The sequence below is a fragment of the Anarrhichthys ocellatus genome, unplaced genomic scaffold, assembly GCF_004355925.1.
Source record: "Anarrhichthys ocellatus isolate YVR2014 unplaced genomic scaffold, GSC_Weel_1.0 scaffold15, whole genome shotgun sequence".
Lineage (NCBI taxonomy): Eukaryota > Metazoa > Chordata > Actinopteri > Perciformes > Anarhichadidae > Anarrhichthys > Anarrhichthys ocellatus.
In genome coordinates, this window is record NW_022280045.1 from 4,133,053 (window position 1) to 4,149,287 (window position 16,235).

The 16,235-nt window shown below is 42.6% G+C and overlaps 2 protein-coding genes across 3 annotated transcripts in view; both read right to left on the reverse strand.

Annotated features, from left to right (window-relative positions):
* Positions 1 to 1,209: 1,209 nt before the first annotated feature.
* tal1 (T-cell acute lymphocytic leukemia 1) lies at positions 1,210 to 6,552 on the reverse strand. Its single transcript, XM_031854729.1, has 4 exons — positions 6,447 to 6,552; positions 4,575 to 5,123; positions 4,096 to 4,184; positions 1,210 to 3,137 (listed from the first exon to the last, which is right to left on the reverse strand). Exons 2-4 carry the CDS (start codon positions 5,084 to 5,086, stop codon positions 2,608 to 2,610), a joined length of 1,131 nt encoding a protein of 376 aa, XP_031710589.1. The 5' UTR covers positions 5,087 to 5,123; positions 6,447 to 6,552; the 3' UTR covers positions 1,210 to 2,607.
* Positions 6,553 to 7,779: 1,227 nt separating this feature from the next.
* The window catches only part of LOC116387528 (uncharacterized), an 11,387-nt gene continuing 2,931 nt past the window's right edge, over positions 7,780 to 16,235 (reverse strand). For both annotated transcript variants that reach the window (XM_031854726.1, XM_031854727.1), the window contains 8 exons: positions 15,274 to 15,346; positions 14,137 to 14,289; positions 12,463 to 13,622; positions 10,990 to 11,125; positions 10,401 to 10,620; positions 9,823 to 9,935; positions 9,510 to 9,706; positions 7,780 to 9,092 (listed from right to left, as the gene is read on the reverse strand). In XM_031854726.1, the coding sequence (XP_031710586.1) occupies positions 8,899 to 9,092; positions 9,510 to 9,706; positions 9,823 to 9,935; positions 10,401 to 10,620; positions 10,990 to 11,125; positions 12,463 to 13,622; positions 14,137 to 14,289; positions 15,274 to 15,346 (2,246 nt within the window). In that variant the 3' untranslated portion in view covers positions 7,780 to 8,898. The remainder of the gene's footprint in view (positions 9,093 to 9,509; positions 9,707 to 9,822; positions 9,936 to 10,400; positions 10,621 to 10,989; positions 11,126 to 12,462; positions 13,623 to 14,136; positions 14,290 to 15,273; positions 15,347 to 16,235) is intronic.

Genomic DNA, 16,235 nt, shown 5'->3' on the forward strand with positions numbered 1-16,235 from the left:
GCAGGCTGGATTCCCACTGTGAGAAAGACAGTATATTGTTCCTGCAGCACCACAGATAACAACTCATTAGCATACTGAATCATTTGGCTGCAAGAGCCACTCTCCCACCCATCTGCACTGAGCTGATAAACACACACACACACACACACACACGCCCGCTCTCTCTCTCTCTCTCTCTCTCTCACACATACATACAGATCTATGTAGAGCAAGCACATACACACTCACACAAGCCTCTCATCCCCTCCCTTTCAATCCCCCACATACACTCCCTGTATCCCTCTCTTTTTTTGTGAGTGTGTGTGTTTGTGGAGAGACAGGAACACTGGAGCAGGTAAATGTTTGGCAGGCATTAACCCTGAGGGCCTCTCAGTGGAGTCCCAGCACAGCCAGATCAGAGCACAGGAGGGGTCCCCAAACACCTGGATGTCTCTGATGCTCCCTGGAAGCAATTTTAGTTTTTAAGAAATGTCTAAGAGCTGGTGCTGTTGTAGTGGTGGCAACGTGTGCTGTGCGGAGTTTTGGAATGTAGGGACATATAGACATTTGAGAAAAATAGCATTTATTTGGCAAAGCAACAACCCTTCTGCAAATTTCTTATTAATGAACACCGGTTTGGTGAACATAACTTTACGATTGCATAAGTTGAATAACTTTCAGGCAGGGGGAGTTACCACTGTGGCCGTTTCACAATGTGTACAGACACAACAGTGTGCAAACGAGTGCAGCGAAGGCTGTCAAAACCACTTTCACAATGGCAGGATATCCTGCAGGTCACCGGGCCGCGTTAACCTCCACAGGAAGTTGTCACTTGTTGGGTGGAAGTGAGGATTCCAGCGTCCATCGGGGGGGTTTCATGAGGAGGTTGTGGTCTCGACCAAACACTCTGTACAGACAAGGTGGGAAGCAGCTGCGTGGTATGTTATGCCATTGCCTGTCTTAGAATTTTGTCAAATAAGTTATGCAATTATGAGTGAGTGGGTAAAAGGTATTATTAATCATAAATGCTGAAATGTGGTAACAAGTATCATACATTCCGTTTTTTTGACAATGAAGGAATTGAATTGACTTGAACTGAATTTAATCAAATTACATTGAACTGAGCAGAATATAACTAATTGAACTGAATTGAACAGAACTGGATTAAATTACCTTGAATTACAGTAATAAAATCTACAACTTGAGCTTGAGTGAGATCAACCACAAGGCTTTTCCTCTGCATGTTTTATTCAGGGGTTTTGTATAAAATTCATCGATTTAACATTGGATATATTTATAGATACAGCTATCATACAACAAATATGTCATTACCAAACGTACAATGTCCCTTTACTGCAATTCATAAAATACCATAGTTACCAAAGGTACCAATATAGGCTACTAGGTCCTGCTGAAAAAGCAGAATAACCAACAACAGTGAGCAAACCTTAACTGTATTAATCAGAAAACTGCTGGTGTTGTTATGATATTAACACTGTATGTGTGCGTGTGTGTTCGTGTCTCTGTGCATGTGTCTGTATATGTATGCGGCAATGAAGGGATTTATTTGTGTACCTTACTAAACTACAACTGCATTACAGTTTTAAAAAAAAAACACTGAAACATTCATATCAAAATGACTGCATGAGTCATTTCATAATATCATATGACTCATATTTTGTACACTTTAAAAAACACTGCATGTCTTGTACCTCCGCAAAATCAAATAGATATATTAATTCCCGGCAGTGAAAATGTTTAACTGTCTGTCGTCGTATTTGGTGTCATTTTCTCATCACCAAAGTGTAACAGAAGGAAATGGTACCACATTTGATGTACTACGTTCAGTTGTTGCTTTACATTTTGAGTTCTTCGCGTTCAGTCTCTCTTCTTTTTTGTTTCATGTCTCCCAAAAGACCATTTTGCTAGTAAACCAATTGACAAACACACTATAGTACATCTTAAACCACATGACTTGAACTCGAGCCACTGTTGTTACATTGTGCCGTGGAAATATAATGCTATTTACAATACATACGTTACTGCATGGGTACAATAGAGTCCAGTCGGTTCATTTACGGCCTCCAACTGAGGCAAACTTAATCTTGTGTCATTATTCTAACACATTATATTCGTTGGGCATAAATCTCCAGGGCTGGCCGCATTATATTGTAATCAATAGTATCATAATTGAAGCATTGGCCCAAACTTCAATATTACAAATCAAAAAAGTGTCTCTTTTGTTTGATTTGGGTTTTTTTTTTGCTTGTTCTTTCTTTCTTTTTCTGTTTTTTTTAAATTTTAGAATATCCTGTCTTTGGACTTTTAAAAACACGGACGGTTATAAACCGCAGGTCAGTCAAAGACATGAGATATGCAGAATTTACAAGTCTTTTGTTGGATCAAATTCAAACAATCACCAATCAAAGCAAGCGATTTATCAGTGCTCCCTCAGGTGTAGGGTGGAGACAGGATCATACACCACTATCTCACTAGTTGGTGCTTGATTCTCTTTCCTACACTGACAGCTCAAAGCTAACAGGTCCTGAGCATAGACACCTCTTTCTTAGTCCCTCTCATTTCAGTCTCAGGTGTTGTGTCTGTGGTCTGTTGGCATCAGCATCAGCATCATCGGCGACTGGAGCCATCTAAAGGGCGGCCATTGCGCCTCAGATCTCTAGCAGCTAGATGCAGCGCGGGCCCACGTGAAGCCGTTAGAGTCCTTGGAGCTGGAGGCGAGTCCTGGTCCTCCATAAAGCTCTCAGGACTGCCCTCGGCATCGCCGTCAGGCAGGCTTCCACAACTGGAACCTGGTGACATGGTCTCCAGAAGATCGTCCCTGGCCAAGCCAACCACTGTGTCCTGATGTGGACCGCCCTGAGGGCCGCCCTCGTGGGCCCCAACTCCAACCAGCAGCCCTGTTTCCCCGTCAGTTGTGCTGCCAACATTCCTCCCGCCGTCCTGGTCCTCCAGGAGGTTGGAGAGGAAGCTAATGTACTTCATGGCAAGCCGCAGGATCTCATTCTTGCTCAGCTTCTTGTCTGGGGGGTGAGTGGGGATGAGTTTGCGAAGCTCCGAAAATGCCCCGTTTACGTTCTGCTGCCGCCAACGTTCCCGACTGTTCGTGAAGATACGACGTACGATCTTTGGCTGGCCAGCTAGCAGGGAAAAGGGAGGGAAAGAGTCGGACACAGAGAGTAAGAAGAAGAGGCATTGGTAGGGCAACCCAAATAACATGAAGTGTAGAAGCTGAAACTGATAATGCTGTCTGTAAAAGGGTATAGCAAGTGCAATGATAAAAATGGAACAAGTAGCTGCAGGAGAACGGATGCACATAGGATTTGAGGAAAAATGATTTCGTAGAAAAGAAATCCTAAAAAAATAAGCTCAAAATTGTCCTCTCTAAAATATGGGTTTTTCAATGATGGAGAAGAAGTTATAGAGGCCTGCAGAATATAGTACAATATGCTCTGTGTCAAATACTATGTAGGCTACATGCGGTGCAAGAGAAATGGTTGGTTCATGGCAAACCCCAGGAAAGAGTGTCGGGGGGACTGTGTGCTCCCGATTCCATTTTTTATGTACTTCTTATTTATTTAGGTACGATAAAATACCCCACTGCAGGTAGTCACATCCTCCCGCCCTAAACAATTGTGTCTTCCAGGCTATTGTCGCCCTTGGAACACACCCAGTCTATCTTAATCCTTCAGCCCACTCTGCAGTAAAACCTTGGCATGGAGGCAGCAGCACCCCCATCCTCCACCCCAGTATATGGCAGTGAGTGGGCAGCGATGGAAAAGAGGTTTCAAATGAAATAAACCCCAAATCTGACTAAGTATAGCTTACTTTAATGGCATGCAGGTACATGTATTTGACATTCAGATTAGCAGCATTCACTTATGCCATGAATTATGATGTATTTATTCCTCTGCGTTAAACACTTATTTATTTTAAGGCATCTTCTGCAACACTCAGATTAGGTACAGTATGGATCGATGTCAGTGGATGAATGACAATGGAGACGAGGAGGGAGACATTTAGGAGACTATATTGGCAGGAGGCGGACACAGCAGAAGTGCGTCTTATCATACTTATAAAGAGCTGAAATGTGCCTACCCTCGTCGAGTTCAACCTCATAAGGCGCCTGGCGGCGCTTTACCCTGTTGCTGGGGTACATGCTGTACTGCTCCGACTCCTCTCCGAGACTACAGCAACAGAAAGCAGACAAAAGATGCACATGTATATGAAAACACATGAATTTACATCATTGCCTTCATTGCATCTAACCCTCAACAACCCCCACTCCTTGCACCAGTAGCACACACATACTCTCTCACACACACACACACACTCACACACACACACACACACACACACACACACGTATAGGATAATTCTCCGTCATTACTGCACATACTAAATAATGTCAACATATTGAATACACTACAAGCATATTTCGGACACTGTAGAAGCCTATTCCTGGGCCACAGGGCAACATAGCAGCCGTCAAACTTATGGTGAACACTTACAATGATCAAATGAAAACGTGCATTCCTGAAACTACACGATATTTATTTTTCTTTCTCCACCTTTACCTGTTGATGGCGGCGAGAGGCTGCGCCAGGTTGTAGAGCATGGCCCGGGCCGGGACAGGAAACGCGTTTGGGCTCAGTTGGACCATTCGAGCGTCGTCTCGTTGCGGCGGCGGCAGCGGCAGCGGTGGAGGTCTGCGAAGTTCCGTGATCGGCACCAAATGGCTTTCTGTCCTCTGCTCCACCACTTTTATAGCGTCCCTCCTGGAGAGCTCGATCACCGGCACTTCCCTTTTCAGGTCAAGGGCGTTGTGAGAGGCAGTTTCCTTGGCAACGCCGTTGATGATGATGCTGATGCTGGTCCCGTTGCTCGAGTTCTGCAGAGGAACGTCATCCCTCTCCTCAACCCCCTTGAAGCTCCCTCCCCTCCCCTTCTCCCCCTCCTCTCTCCTCGGCTCCTCTTCCTCCTTGCATCCGTTCAGTCTGGAGATGATGGAGGAGTCCTCTCGCTTTTCAGGACCGGACTCTTCATCGGGACTTCCAGGACGAAGCTCCGGCTGCCGTTTTTCCATCATTTTTATACGGTCACCACTCGCTCGAGTCCACTAGGTCCTAAATAAGATTTTCCTCCATTAATGTATTGCTCAAAATAATGTGTGACAGTCTCTATGTAGCTGCCAGATGAATAACAAAGCGTTTGCTTCCTATATGGAAGCCCATGGGAATTTAACAATCCATTATCATTGTTATTATTATTGGCATTTAGATTATGATTAAATGTTCTTATTATTATAGTTATATAAATATTATCAATTACAGACTTAACGTTTCCAACAAAACAAATAGTCAAAGAGCAGTGAATGCTATAGTTGCTTGCTAGATTCCTTCTTTTTCTTAATTACTACATTTAGCACAATATTTAAAACGAAAATTAAAAATTAAAACTCGATTGCAGACAATTTTGCCACAATGGACGATAACACTAATTCTTTATGAGATCTCAATTTAAAAACGTTTTAATTTTCGAGGATTTTGTCATTTTTGTGAGCTGTTGGTGAAGCTTTTCTTTAAGTTAAACCTGCTGGGATGTGATACATTCCTTATAATTATGAATTTGCCCCAGTTAAACATTTATTTCAAGCCAGGGATATTTTTCAAATGTTCACTTGTTGTTTACAAAGAGCTTTGTCTTGTGGTTTCTGCATTGCATGTTTTTTTCCCCCCCTTTTAATACATCTTCGTATCTAATGCTTGCTTGGGCATAACGTTCAGCTAATATCTTAATGTATTTAAACCGACGTTTGAGCTCGACATGAAGTCATATTCGAATATTTGAAAAAATGATGTCGGCTGCTGTTGATTTAGAGGTGACATTATCGTCTTATAGAGAAATTGAATGACAGGACCACGAAGAGAGCTTGGTATCCATTCTTTGTCAAAATAAAATCCCTAATTTTTTCTCGTCTTCAGTTAATGAAATTAAACAACCTCCAAAAACAGTTTGACCTGATCATTTTCATAGCCACACATGTCAGAGGTGCATGTTGTGATTCTCGTTTTATGGCGGTGTAGGCCGTGGTGCTGTTGTTAAAGCCAAACATCAAAGGCTTGTCATATGTTATACACTACACACCAGCGTTAGGGGTTTTAGTACACGTAACTCGATTAATGTACAAGGAATATTATTATAAACGGAACACAAGACCGCCGATAAAAAAAGCGCACTTTTATTTCTGGGAATTCTCCAATAGGCCTCGCATCCGTTATTACATCCCGTATAGTCTCAACCATCCGATCGGACAATAGCGGAAAATATAGGCTGAAACAAATGCACATAGCACCGATAAAATGCAGACGATAGCAGTCCAATTACAACCTTTAGGAACAACGAATACGTTGGTTTAAATAAAGAGGTGTATTTTTTTATGCACTTACCGTTCCAGTCGTGTTGTTGATGTTACTGTGTAAGTGGAGCCATTTTGTGAGTGGGTCATCCATGTCTGAGTTTTTTTTCTTTTTTTTCTGCCAGTTGTGGAGCAGTGTGTGTGTGTGTGTGTATGTGTGTGTGTGTGTGTGTGTGTGTGTGTGTGTGTGTGTGTGTGCAGCTGAGTTATTCCTCGCTGCATCCAGTGCGCTGCCTCAGTATGGGGAGCGGAACACAGGCCGCAATGTGGCCGAGTGAGATAAGCGCACGGCAGCGGCCTCTTCATTCCCGATAAGCCCCTAAACCCATTATTTATGAAATGATTCATTATTATTTGGCTGTCGTGGGCTATATAGGCTTGTGGAGGGCAAAGCATTAAAAAAAAGCAAACAGGCATAGCGCAACGGCCTGTAACAACGTGAGGTACACTGTAGCCTGAGCTATTTGGAGGTGTTTTAATTTTTTTGATGAAAGAAACAAAAGCTCAGGTTAAGCTGTTGACCTATTTATAATTTCAACAAAGGAGTTTCTGCTAAGCCAATTTATCCTGCAATAAGATAACTGATGATAGCAGAGGGTCGTGTCTTTTTTATTTTCATTTTACCCAAAAAAAAAAGAGTATATCCATTAATCCATATCCATTCCTGCGCCTTGAGGCTGGATGTGCTAGTGATACAATAGATTGCTCAAATGAAGAGCGAGTAATTATGATAACGATGCCGTATTCGAACGGGACACAATTCTTTATCAATTAACCAATCAATAAATGTACAATTGAATAGGCCGGAATGTGCTGTTGCATGTCAGTGTTTGTGTTGGGGGTCTTGGACGGCGGTTCCCCGGGCCCGTGGGCACTCATGGCTGGGAGAGATAAAAGCGTATCGGCTCCTGGTGGCATCAGATACAAGAGCAGCACGATATCAGACCACGTTCAGGACAACCTAAACGGTAGCAGGTACATCCTAATAACGGATTTTCCACACAGTTTTTTTTTCTTCTCTTTTAGTCAAATACATTTATGAATTTAAATAATCGCATACATTTAGTCAGATAAACTCGTAACATGGCAAAGTACAGTGCAAATTGCGACATTAGATAGAACCACATATATTGAAATAAGCCCAGTGCAAAAATAGCGAGCTCTACAATTAGTCACGACCTTTAAACAGACCTGTTGAAGCAGCAGTCACGACCATCTTCCTGCATCCTGCTCAGCCTCACATAATCCCTTTTAACTTTTTTTATAAGCATCTTGTAGGGAAACCTCAAATGTGCCAAGCGTTTTGTTGCTGGGGAGCACTAGGCACGACTTTAGGTCCATTGTAATTATCTAAAATGTGCAAATCAATAGGCCTAATTGATTTAATTGAGGCTGATTTAAGTATTTGGGGTTTTACTGTCAAATTGAGAAGACGACTTATGTTCCTAATTCATGTTTGGAATACTCTCAATTTAAATGTTTCAAATATGCTCATGCATCCAACTGAATGGATATAATGTGATATCATGTTTTGTGCATAATTCATGAGTTACACAAGTTAATAAAACGTTTTTATTTTAAAGAAAACAAGTATCGGTTTCCTGAAGCAATGTGTGATACAGCACATGTAAAATGAAGGAAGGGATCCTGCAGAGCCCCAGGGAAATACAGTATGATCCGTTGAAAAACAAAGAGATAATTAATTGCTTTTATGTTTAAACGTAATTTGTGATGCAGTTGCAGTTCAGTGGAGGGCACTTTATTTTCAATAAATAGCTCTTTAGTTTTAGGGTCTCATGGGCCAAGATTACATTTGTGGCACATCCTTCATCAAGTGAATCATCTGAAATAATCAATTAGATTAATGGGAACATTTAAAAAATGCAACAAAATATGGTTGTACTCAAGGGTCATTTAGGGTGTTCAAATAAATCACACTTTGAACATGACAAAAAGGAAGTTGTTGCAGTTTTTTAATGTTCTCAAATACTTAAGTAAAAATAAATGCTGTCATCCCATTTCTCTTTATTTTGTGAATAGTTTTAAGATTTGGTTAAAATTCAGATATGTTGTGAATGAAGGGAGTCTGCTAAGTCTGACCAAAACATATGTGCAGAAATATGTGCAGAAACAAGTTGTGCTGGAGTTGAATCAAGTATTTATAAAATTACCATTTTATAAGTATCACAATATATACTCTGAAATATAGTGTCTAGCTAATGACTCCTCTCTACTGGATGTATTTTGTGATAGATTTGTCATTTGGTTATTTTATTGATTTGTCATTGTAATCCAAATCCCTTGCAGTGTCATACTGTTTTACAACATATGAACCTCTAACACTGTAATCTCATGTAGCCATTCTCAGATGTAAAACTGCACTGAAATACACACTGGTTATCCACCATATGCTACAGTACATCAGTGCTGTTTGCAGTGGTGAATTATAATCCACGGCTGCAGGAGAAATGGCTCCGTGCCAGTCAGCGCTGGTTGCGTCGGGCCGGAATGATCCGGAGAGAAGCGGTGCTTTCCCGGGTCATGAGCCGCGTCACATGGTCCAGACTGAGTCCAGCCACTGCCTCTCCATTCACCTGCAGAATTTCATCACCGATGCCGAGTAGACCCATGTAAGGGCCTTCCCCACCACCGTCACCCACTTTCTCTACATACACACCTGGGAAGGAAACAACAAGAGGCAAAGACACATAAAGGTGAAGGAATGGTTGGATTGTGTGAGAACGGAGGGAGAAATGTAGAATTTTAATTGAGGAAAAGAGGAGATAGAGGATTCCTTTGTGTTTACGGGACCATACACAACATATAGGCCTATACGCAATATTGTAATAAATAACATAACAGATTTACCATTAGTAAAAGCATGATGTTTGATTACCAATTTAACATTTTAACATCTGAATAATGACATTTCAATTCTATTCTCTTTCTCTTCTAATGTCTATTCTGTTTTCAAGATACAAAAACAGTCTGGCAGTTAGCAAAGGCAATAAAGTCACCACTGAATGGAGATATCTCCAAAACCAAGCTCCTCATTTAAGACGGTACAAAGACGATGTGGATTAAAGAAAGTTACCCGTGTCCGGTCGACCTTTGCCCCTTGAGATGACGAAACCAAAGGGGCCATTTGGGGGTCTGACGAGCTCCAGGAGGAGGGTCCCGTCAGGGAAAGCCTGCATGACCCGGCCCACTGGACGCGCAATTCTGGAGGTACGTACATCTTCAACACTCAGGGCCCTGTGAAGCTCGAGCTGAGGGCTATCGGGGCTGTAGCTGCAGAAATTCAGATCCCGTCATTAGAAAACGTATGAAGTAAAACAATGCAGAATTTGTTTTTTTTTTTATTCATCTCTGTCTTTCTTACTACTTTAGTTTTCTATGCCACTTACCTTGGTGCCAGGCCGTATGGTATCTGCACCTCTCCCAGTATTGTTGAACGTTCTGTTCTTCTCTCTAAACTCTGCACTGAGGAGGCTTTGCGCAGTTGGGCCAGTGGCAGCACCTAGTGGCAAATAAATGGCACTGTCACAAATTGTGTTTTTCACATTCAGCAGATTGGCTTTTGGAAGAGTAACTTTTTGGCTCTAAGACCCCTCTAAAACTAACTAAGTGTTTGTGTTTGGCAGCTCCCACACATAATGCAAATACAGGCTGTGATTGGCTGGCACAGAGAGTTGTTTACATCTGCTTAGTCTAGTCTTACAGCTGCCAAAAGGAAAACAAGGATGGCTACCACAGGAAGTGGAAGGAAACATGGACAACCTGGAATGCATCATCCTTACAGGCAGAAAGGTCAGTAATACTGAAAAGCCTTGGTTTGGTCCACTGTGGCAAATGAGTAAGATGTTTTCTCCCACATCTTTTTGATGTGGTGAAATAAAATAAAAGGCGATGTGCAGAGCAGCAAAGCAGTCCTGAACAAAACATAACAACGTGGCATGAAAAATGTTTGCTGCTCTTTGCTCACCGTGTGGAGGGTTTGCAGTGAGGGTGTCCTCTGCATGCGGATGGCTGGCTGTGGCCTGCGTGTGGGGCTTGGGGAAGCAGAGTTGACCCGCGGGGCGGTGGGTATACTGAGCTGTTCCATGCTGCTGGAGCGGCCTCCTTTCACTAGTCTACCAACGCTGTTCAGACCAATGGAGGAAAAAAAGCGACGGAGGAAGAGCTTTGGCCGGCCATCCAGCTTTCTGTAAAAGATAAGTTATAGATTGTATATTCATTGTTTACTGTAATATAGACTTAAAATGTATTAATATATAATTACATTCCCAACTAAACCACTGATGAACAAGCCAGGGAAAAAGCTTTTCGATGATTTTGCTTATAGAGTGTTATCATTCTGCTGTAAATGGCCTTTACAAGTATGGGTCTTTATTACCAGAAGAGGGCAGGGTTGTCTTGATGTTCACAGAACAGTTTAATAACAACATCCAGGGTCAGGGTTTTAATCTTCTAACTGCTACCAATCTGGCACGCTCAAGCCGTTTTGGGAACAGCATGAAGGGGGCAAAGGATTTAATGTCTAAGCTACGAGGAGCGTCGTTATCTTGGCTTACCTGGACCCGTCAGAGTTTTCCTCCCATATGGCCTCAGCTCTCAGATGTTCTGCTCTCAGCAGCTCGGCTCTGAGGTCCTCAGCCCGAGACATGCCGCGTAGAGCAGGACGACACTCAGGACCAGAACCAGGTTCACCTGATAGAAAAGGATGTACTGAGTGGATATCAAAACTCCTTCTCAAATAGTTTTTTTGTTCTGGTCTGTTCATTATTTTTGTTCTATTCTATTCGACTCTATTATGCAAAATTGTAAATTATATTATGTGAACTTGATAAACAAATTTCGTGTCCATCAAATACTGATGTTTTGTCTGATACAAGCACAACCTCTTAGCATCTGTATGAGACGAACCGGGCTTTCAAGTAACTACATTGTAAACCCTGTTATTATTAGCTCAGAGAAAATGCTCCGGGAGTGTGATGACGTAGATTAAAGGAGCAGTATATGACATTCAGAGCATTAATGAAGCAGCAAACAGCTATTATCTATGTATCGATATAGTGGAGTAATGTCTACCTGAGCAGAGAACGAAGTCACGCTCCCTCTGTGTGTGTTGTTATCCCAGCTTTTTCTTGCTTTCTTTAGATAGCCGGGCCGGCCGCGCAGGCCTTTAGTGCATGTTCGTGCATGTGATCGTGCCTCACAGGCTCGCTCACAGCCGCCACTCTGTACTTCTCTCATATGGTGGTTACAGCTGACATGCCGTCTTGACCTCCTGCTTCGTTGCAGAAGGGTAGCACCCACTCTCCTTGTCGACACGTTTGCCGTAGTTGGTAGCTACTGTTAGCGCTATTAGCTGCATTAGCTACTAGTGTATGTTTACGTTTTACTTAGTTTACATACTTATTTCAATCCCAACCATGATGTTTTCCCAAAACCTATCCAAGTGGTTTGTTGCCTAAACTTAAGTGAGTGTTTTCACAGCGTTGACCACGTGCGACCGTGCACCCCAGTGAGTTAGAAAGTGATGCCAGGTGGTCTGACAAAGCGTCAGAATGTGACGAGTTAGAGTGTTTGTTGGAGTGTTTGGAGGCCTAATGGAACAAGTACTCAAGTACTGCAGAGTGCAATTTTTAAGGCACTGGTACTTTACTTGATGAGCATTACATATACTGTACATATATTCATTGGGAAAAATAATCCCAAAACAGAATATGTATATTAAAATGCAAGAATCTATTTTGCGTAATGATTACATTTTTTACACTGAACATTTTGATAATAATAATAAATTGAATGCAGGACCTTTTACAATATTATTAGAAAACAGTACTTTTATGGTGGTATTGCCACTTAAGAAGAGAGTACTTCTTCTACCACTGCTTTTCCAGAATAGTAAATCCTCCCATAAGAAAGAACAGTATCATTCTATGTCACGTCACGTAAATAGAAAAGGCCCTGAACTCTCTACACGACCCTCCAGAGGAACTGAAATATACCTATGACTCTGCTCATCCCCAATAACCACTCACCTGCTCCATCTGAAGTGGCATCCCAGAGTTCAGCAGTTGTTAGGTCAGTGGTGAGCCGGGCTGGGGAGTACCTCAGGGTGGAGGGCCTGATACAGGGCACTGGGATGCTTGTTGCTGGGGTCCCTAGGGTTAAAGCCACTGCACATTCCCTTCTTGCCTCTGGAGAGTCCAGGAGGGCAGAATGCTGGGATCCTCCCTCACCTCCCTGATTTGAGGTAATCTGGAACTGAACCGTGGACTGACCTGCAGCAGAGCGATTCCTTGAACTTGACTTCAGGGCTGACTTTATAGGCAGCGATGGGGGAGGTGATTCTCTCAATCCATCAGATGCCTCCAGCAAACCGGGTTCCAGAGCGACGGGGCTGTCTGGGGCAAAGGAAACCGCTCTGCCCAAGTTGACCCTGTTCCTGGGATTTGAGTTACGGCGTTGAGCCCAAGAGGGACCGTAAGGGCCATGGCCCGACTCCAGCCGACTCTCTCCTTTCCTGCTCCTTCTCCTAAGTTTCCCAAACCCGGATGGTTTCCACCCTGTGTTGCTCTCTTTATTTCCCCCCAGCACAAACGCTCCTGCAAACGTGACAGTTAGAGGAGCTTTAGGACGAGTACTTGCCTCTGGCTTGTTGTGAGGCACCCAGCGAGGAGCCGCTTTTTCCCGTGGGTCCTCAGGCTGCTGTGGCTCAGTGTTCTTTGGCTCTGACGGTGATGAGACTGGCTGAGGCTCCTTGACTACAGAGCCACATGCCTCACATTTCTTCACCAGCACTATTATCTCTTTAATCACTGTTGTGGGTTCACCCACAACTTCTTTCTTCTGTGAAGGAGGCACGGAGACACTTCGATTCTTTCTGGTCATCTCTGAACCACTACTGCTAGAATCCGTATTGCTTCCTTTACTCTTGGACTTGGGAATCCCAGACCTGCTACGCTGCTTCACTCTATCCAAGTATCGAGACTCTGCTTCTTTCTCCGATTCGTCCTCAAAGCGCACCCGTGTGGGTGAACAACCATACCGTCTAGAACGACCAACTTGGTCACCCGGGGAAGTGTCTTGGTTGGGGATAAGAAGGGGACCAGATACAGTTTGAGCTGCATGATCTTCTTTGGTTTGAACGGCTTTCTGTGCACGTGTTGGAATTGGAGACTCAATTTGCTGCTTCCTTCTGCAAGAAATGACAAAGCAGTGCATATTAAAGAAACATATTTTGTCTATAAGAGAGCTACACTTGTGTAAGTGAAATTGAATGTCAGCCATCTCACAGCAACAGCCCACGTAGATAAAACTTCTTCAAAATAAGCGATTTTTTGGTGATTAATTAAACAAATGACACAATACATTGCAATGAGACATCCAGTACATGTAGTGGCTACAGGTATAGGTTTGCTGTGCAATCTTGAATGCAGGATCCGATGCAAATACTCCTAATTCTCCTGCAGAAATAAGGCGATTACTGCAAACAAAACTCTGATGTATACACTATTTCATGAGCAGAACCACACCAAACACTTTCTCACCATTGTCAGCTCAGTGTTTGAAATTACAAAGAACGGTCAAGTTGCAAAGCTTCACCTCATTTTCAGTTAGCACACACCAGCTTTGCCAAAATGAAACTGGTTATCACAACACTGATTCATACCCACGGTCATAGATACGGTGAGTAGATGTAGCCAACTTACACGGTGGATCTCTGATCAGAATGCGAGCGTCTGCCGGGGCGATCGCCTTTAGTGTGATTGGAGCGGGCCTTGAGTCGTGCCCGCTCCAGAAGAAGCTTGGCTTGCTCATGTCTCGGGCTCAGAGGAAGCTCGTCACTGATTACAAGAAGTGACCTGACGATGAGGAGGAAGATGCAAATTAGAAAATAAATAAATAATTTACGTGATGAAAAACAGCAAGGGAACAGATAGAGTGAATGTGATTCGACTACTAGGCTATATCACCATCTGTTTGAGTGAAATGGAATATTTGATGATGTCTTTAAATGTATATCCAGCGACATCATATTCCCAGCGGATTGACTTAACATAGAGTGAGTGAATCAAGCTGCATCCTCCTAAGCTGTTTTATGTAATATCAGATAGACTGGGCGCGGCACTGGCGGTGAGCAGCAGAGAGAAACGTCATCCTTCCATCTATCCTTATGCCCAGCAGCTAAGCTGCTCTGCATTGTGCTTCATCTGTACTTGTCTTTATCCCCTGGCCCAGTGATAAAGATAGCATGATACATCAGCCATGTGGATTATCCTTGTAATGGCCTGAGTATGATTCATTCTTTCCTGGGTGTCAAGAGAAGAACATATTGTGTACAATATCGATGAGTGACATCGTGTCACTTTGAGTGACACGATGTAAGGTCATGGGAGTGTGGGAGGGGTTAGGAAAAAGGGATGTTGTGTGCAAGTCTCTTTTTTTTTTGGTTTGTTTGTTTTGTCTCTCTTGTAACACTGCATCTGCACTTAAAGAGTGACTGCTTCAAGTATTAAATATGTTTTTGTGTCTCATCTAAAGTGATTACAAGGTTTTAAGACTTTATCTCTATTGGAAAGTATCTCATATTTCATGAACTTATTTTGAAAGAATGTCAGCTTCATCAATATACTCAATGTTCGATTTGTAGGATTTCTATATTTGTTTGTTTGACACTAACAGCTTTAATCCAGGAAAAAGACAGATCCTTAATTCCCACAAGTGGAGCTGTAAGAGTGGAATTTATTCAAGTGTGGAATTCATGAGAAGAGGATAAAAAAAAAGGGCATAATAGTTGTATGTCTGCACCCCCCGCCAAGCACATAAAGAAGCTTTGCATTGCTCACCTCAAATAGGGTTCAAGTTCCTGAGCAAGAATGGCTGAGTCTGAGCTGTCCAAAACCCCATGGGCTCCTGCGACTAGCATAAAACAGAGAGGAAAAGTACATATCACAGCTGATCTGATATGAATAAAGTGTGGATGTAAAAGTATCCAAGGGTTCATGCCCACAAAACATGGATTTCCTGTCTTTGGTTCCCTCGACATTTTGCTAGCCTAGTGTATAACTCATAGTGTATTATTCTAATTTAGGGTTTATTTCTTATTTAGTGTATCATGTTGTGCTTGCTTGGGGAAAATACTACTGCCAAAAGAGCCATCAGCCATAATGTGACCTACAGGGACATGTGGGTATTAAAATAATTGGGTCTCTGTATTATTGTAAGGATTTTCATAAACCTTCATACCATTAGATTCAGTGACAGTCTCATAGGTTATCCCTGACTGATCCTTAATGTCAGTCAAAAAAAAACACAGGTTATGCAACCACTGAGACACGGATAAAGGCGATTCCCCAGAGACGAGAGAAAAAAATCACCTGATCATTATAGATTTACCGATACGGATTGCACCGACTGTATTGGTATCGACACACTCGCACGCACACACAGGACAAATACATGGTATCACAAATAAATAGTATGGGAAAATACATAATCTGTCACTTTACATGACTACCAAGACATTCATTAGCACACAGACAGAGATACAAAAGCAGGGACACTTCCCCCACTGCTCTGACTGCTAATAATAGCAACAAACTCATGCACATCTGCACATCTGACATCTGTTCAACTCTGGGAATCAGCCAGGTTACATACTGCGTTACTTTCTACACATCATCAGTAGGCAGGCAAAGGCTTGTAGGCACTTTGAACAGCTGTGAAAGCTGGAAAGTGTTCTAAGCAGATGAAATGTTGACATTATAAAAAAGCTTTAGAATGTGTTTGTTTTTTTTGGGGGGGGGGG

Coding starts and splice junctions, on each gene's coding strand:
- tal1 (XM_031854729.1), bottom strand. CDS start 5,086: ATGATGGAAAAACGGCAGCCGGAGCTTCGTCCTGGAAGTCCCGATGAA. Junction 4,185..4,574: donor CCTCTCGCCGCCATCAACAG/GTAAAGGTGGAG, acceptor CTGTTGCTGTAG/TCTCGGAGAGGAGTCGGAGC. Junction 3,138..4,095: donor TGAGGTTGAACTCGACGAGG/GTAGGCACATTT, acceptor TTTCCCTGCTAG/CTGGCCAGCCAAAGATCGTA.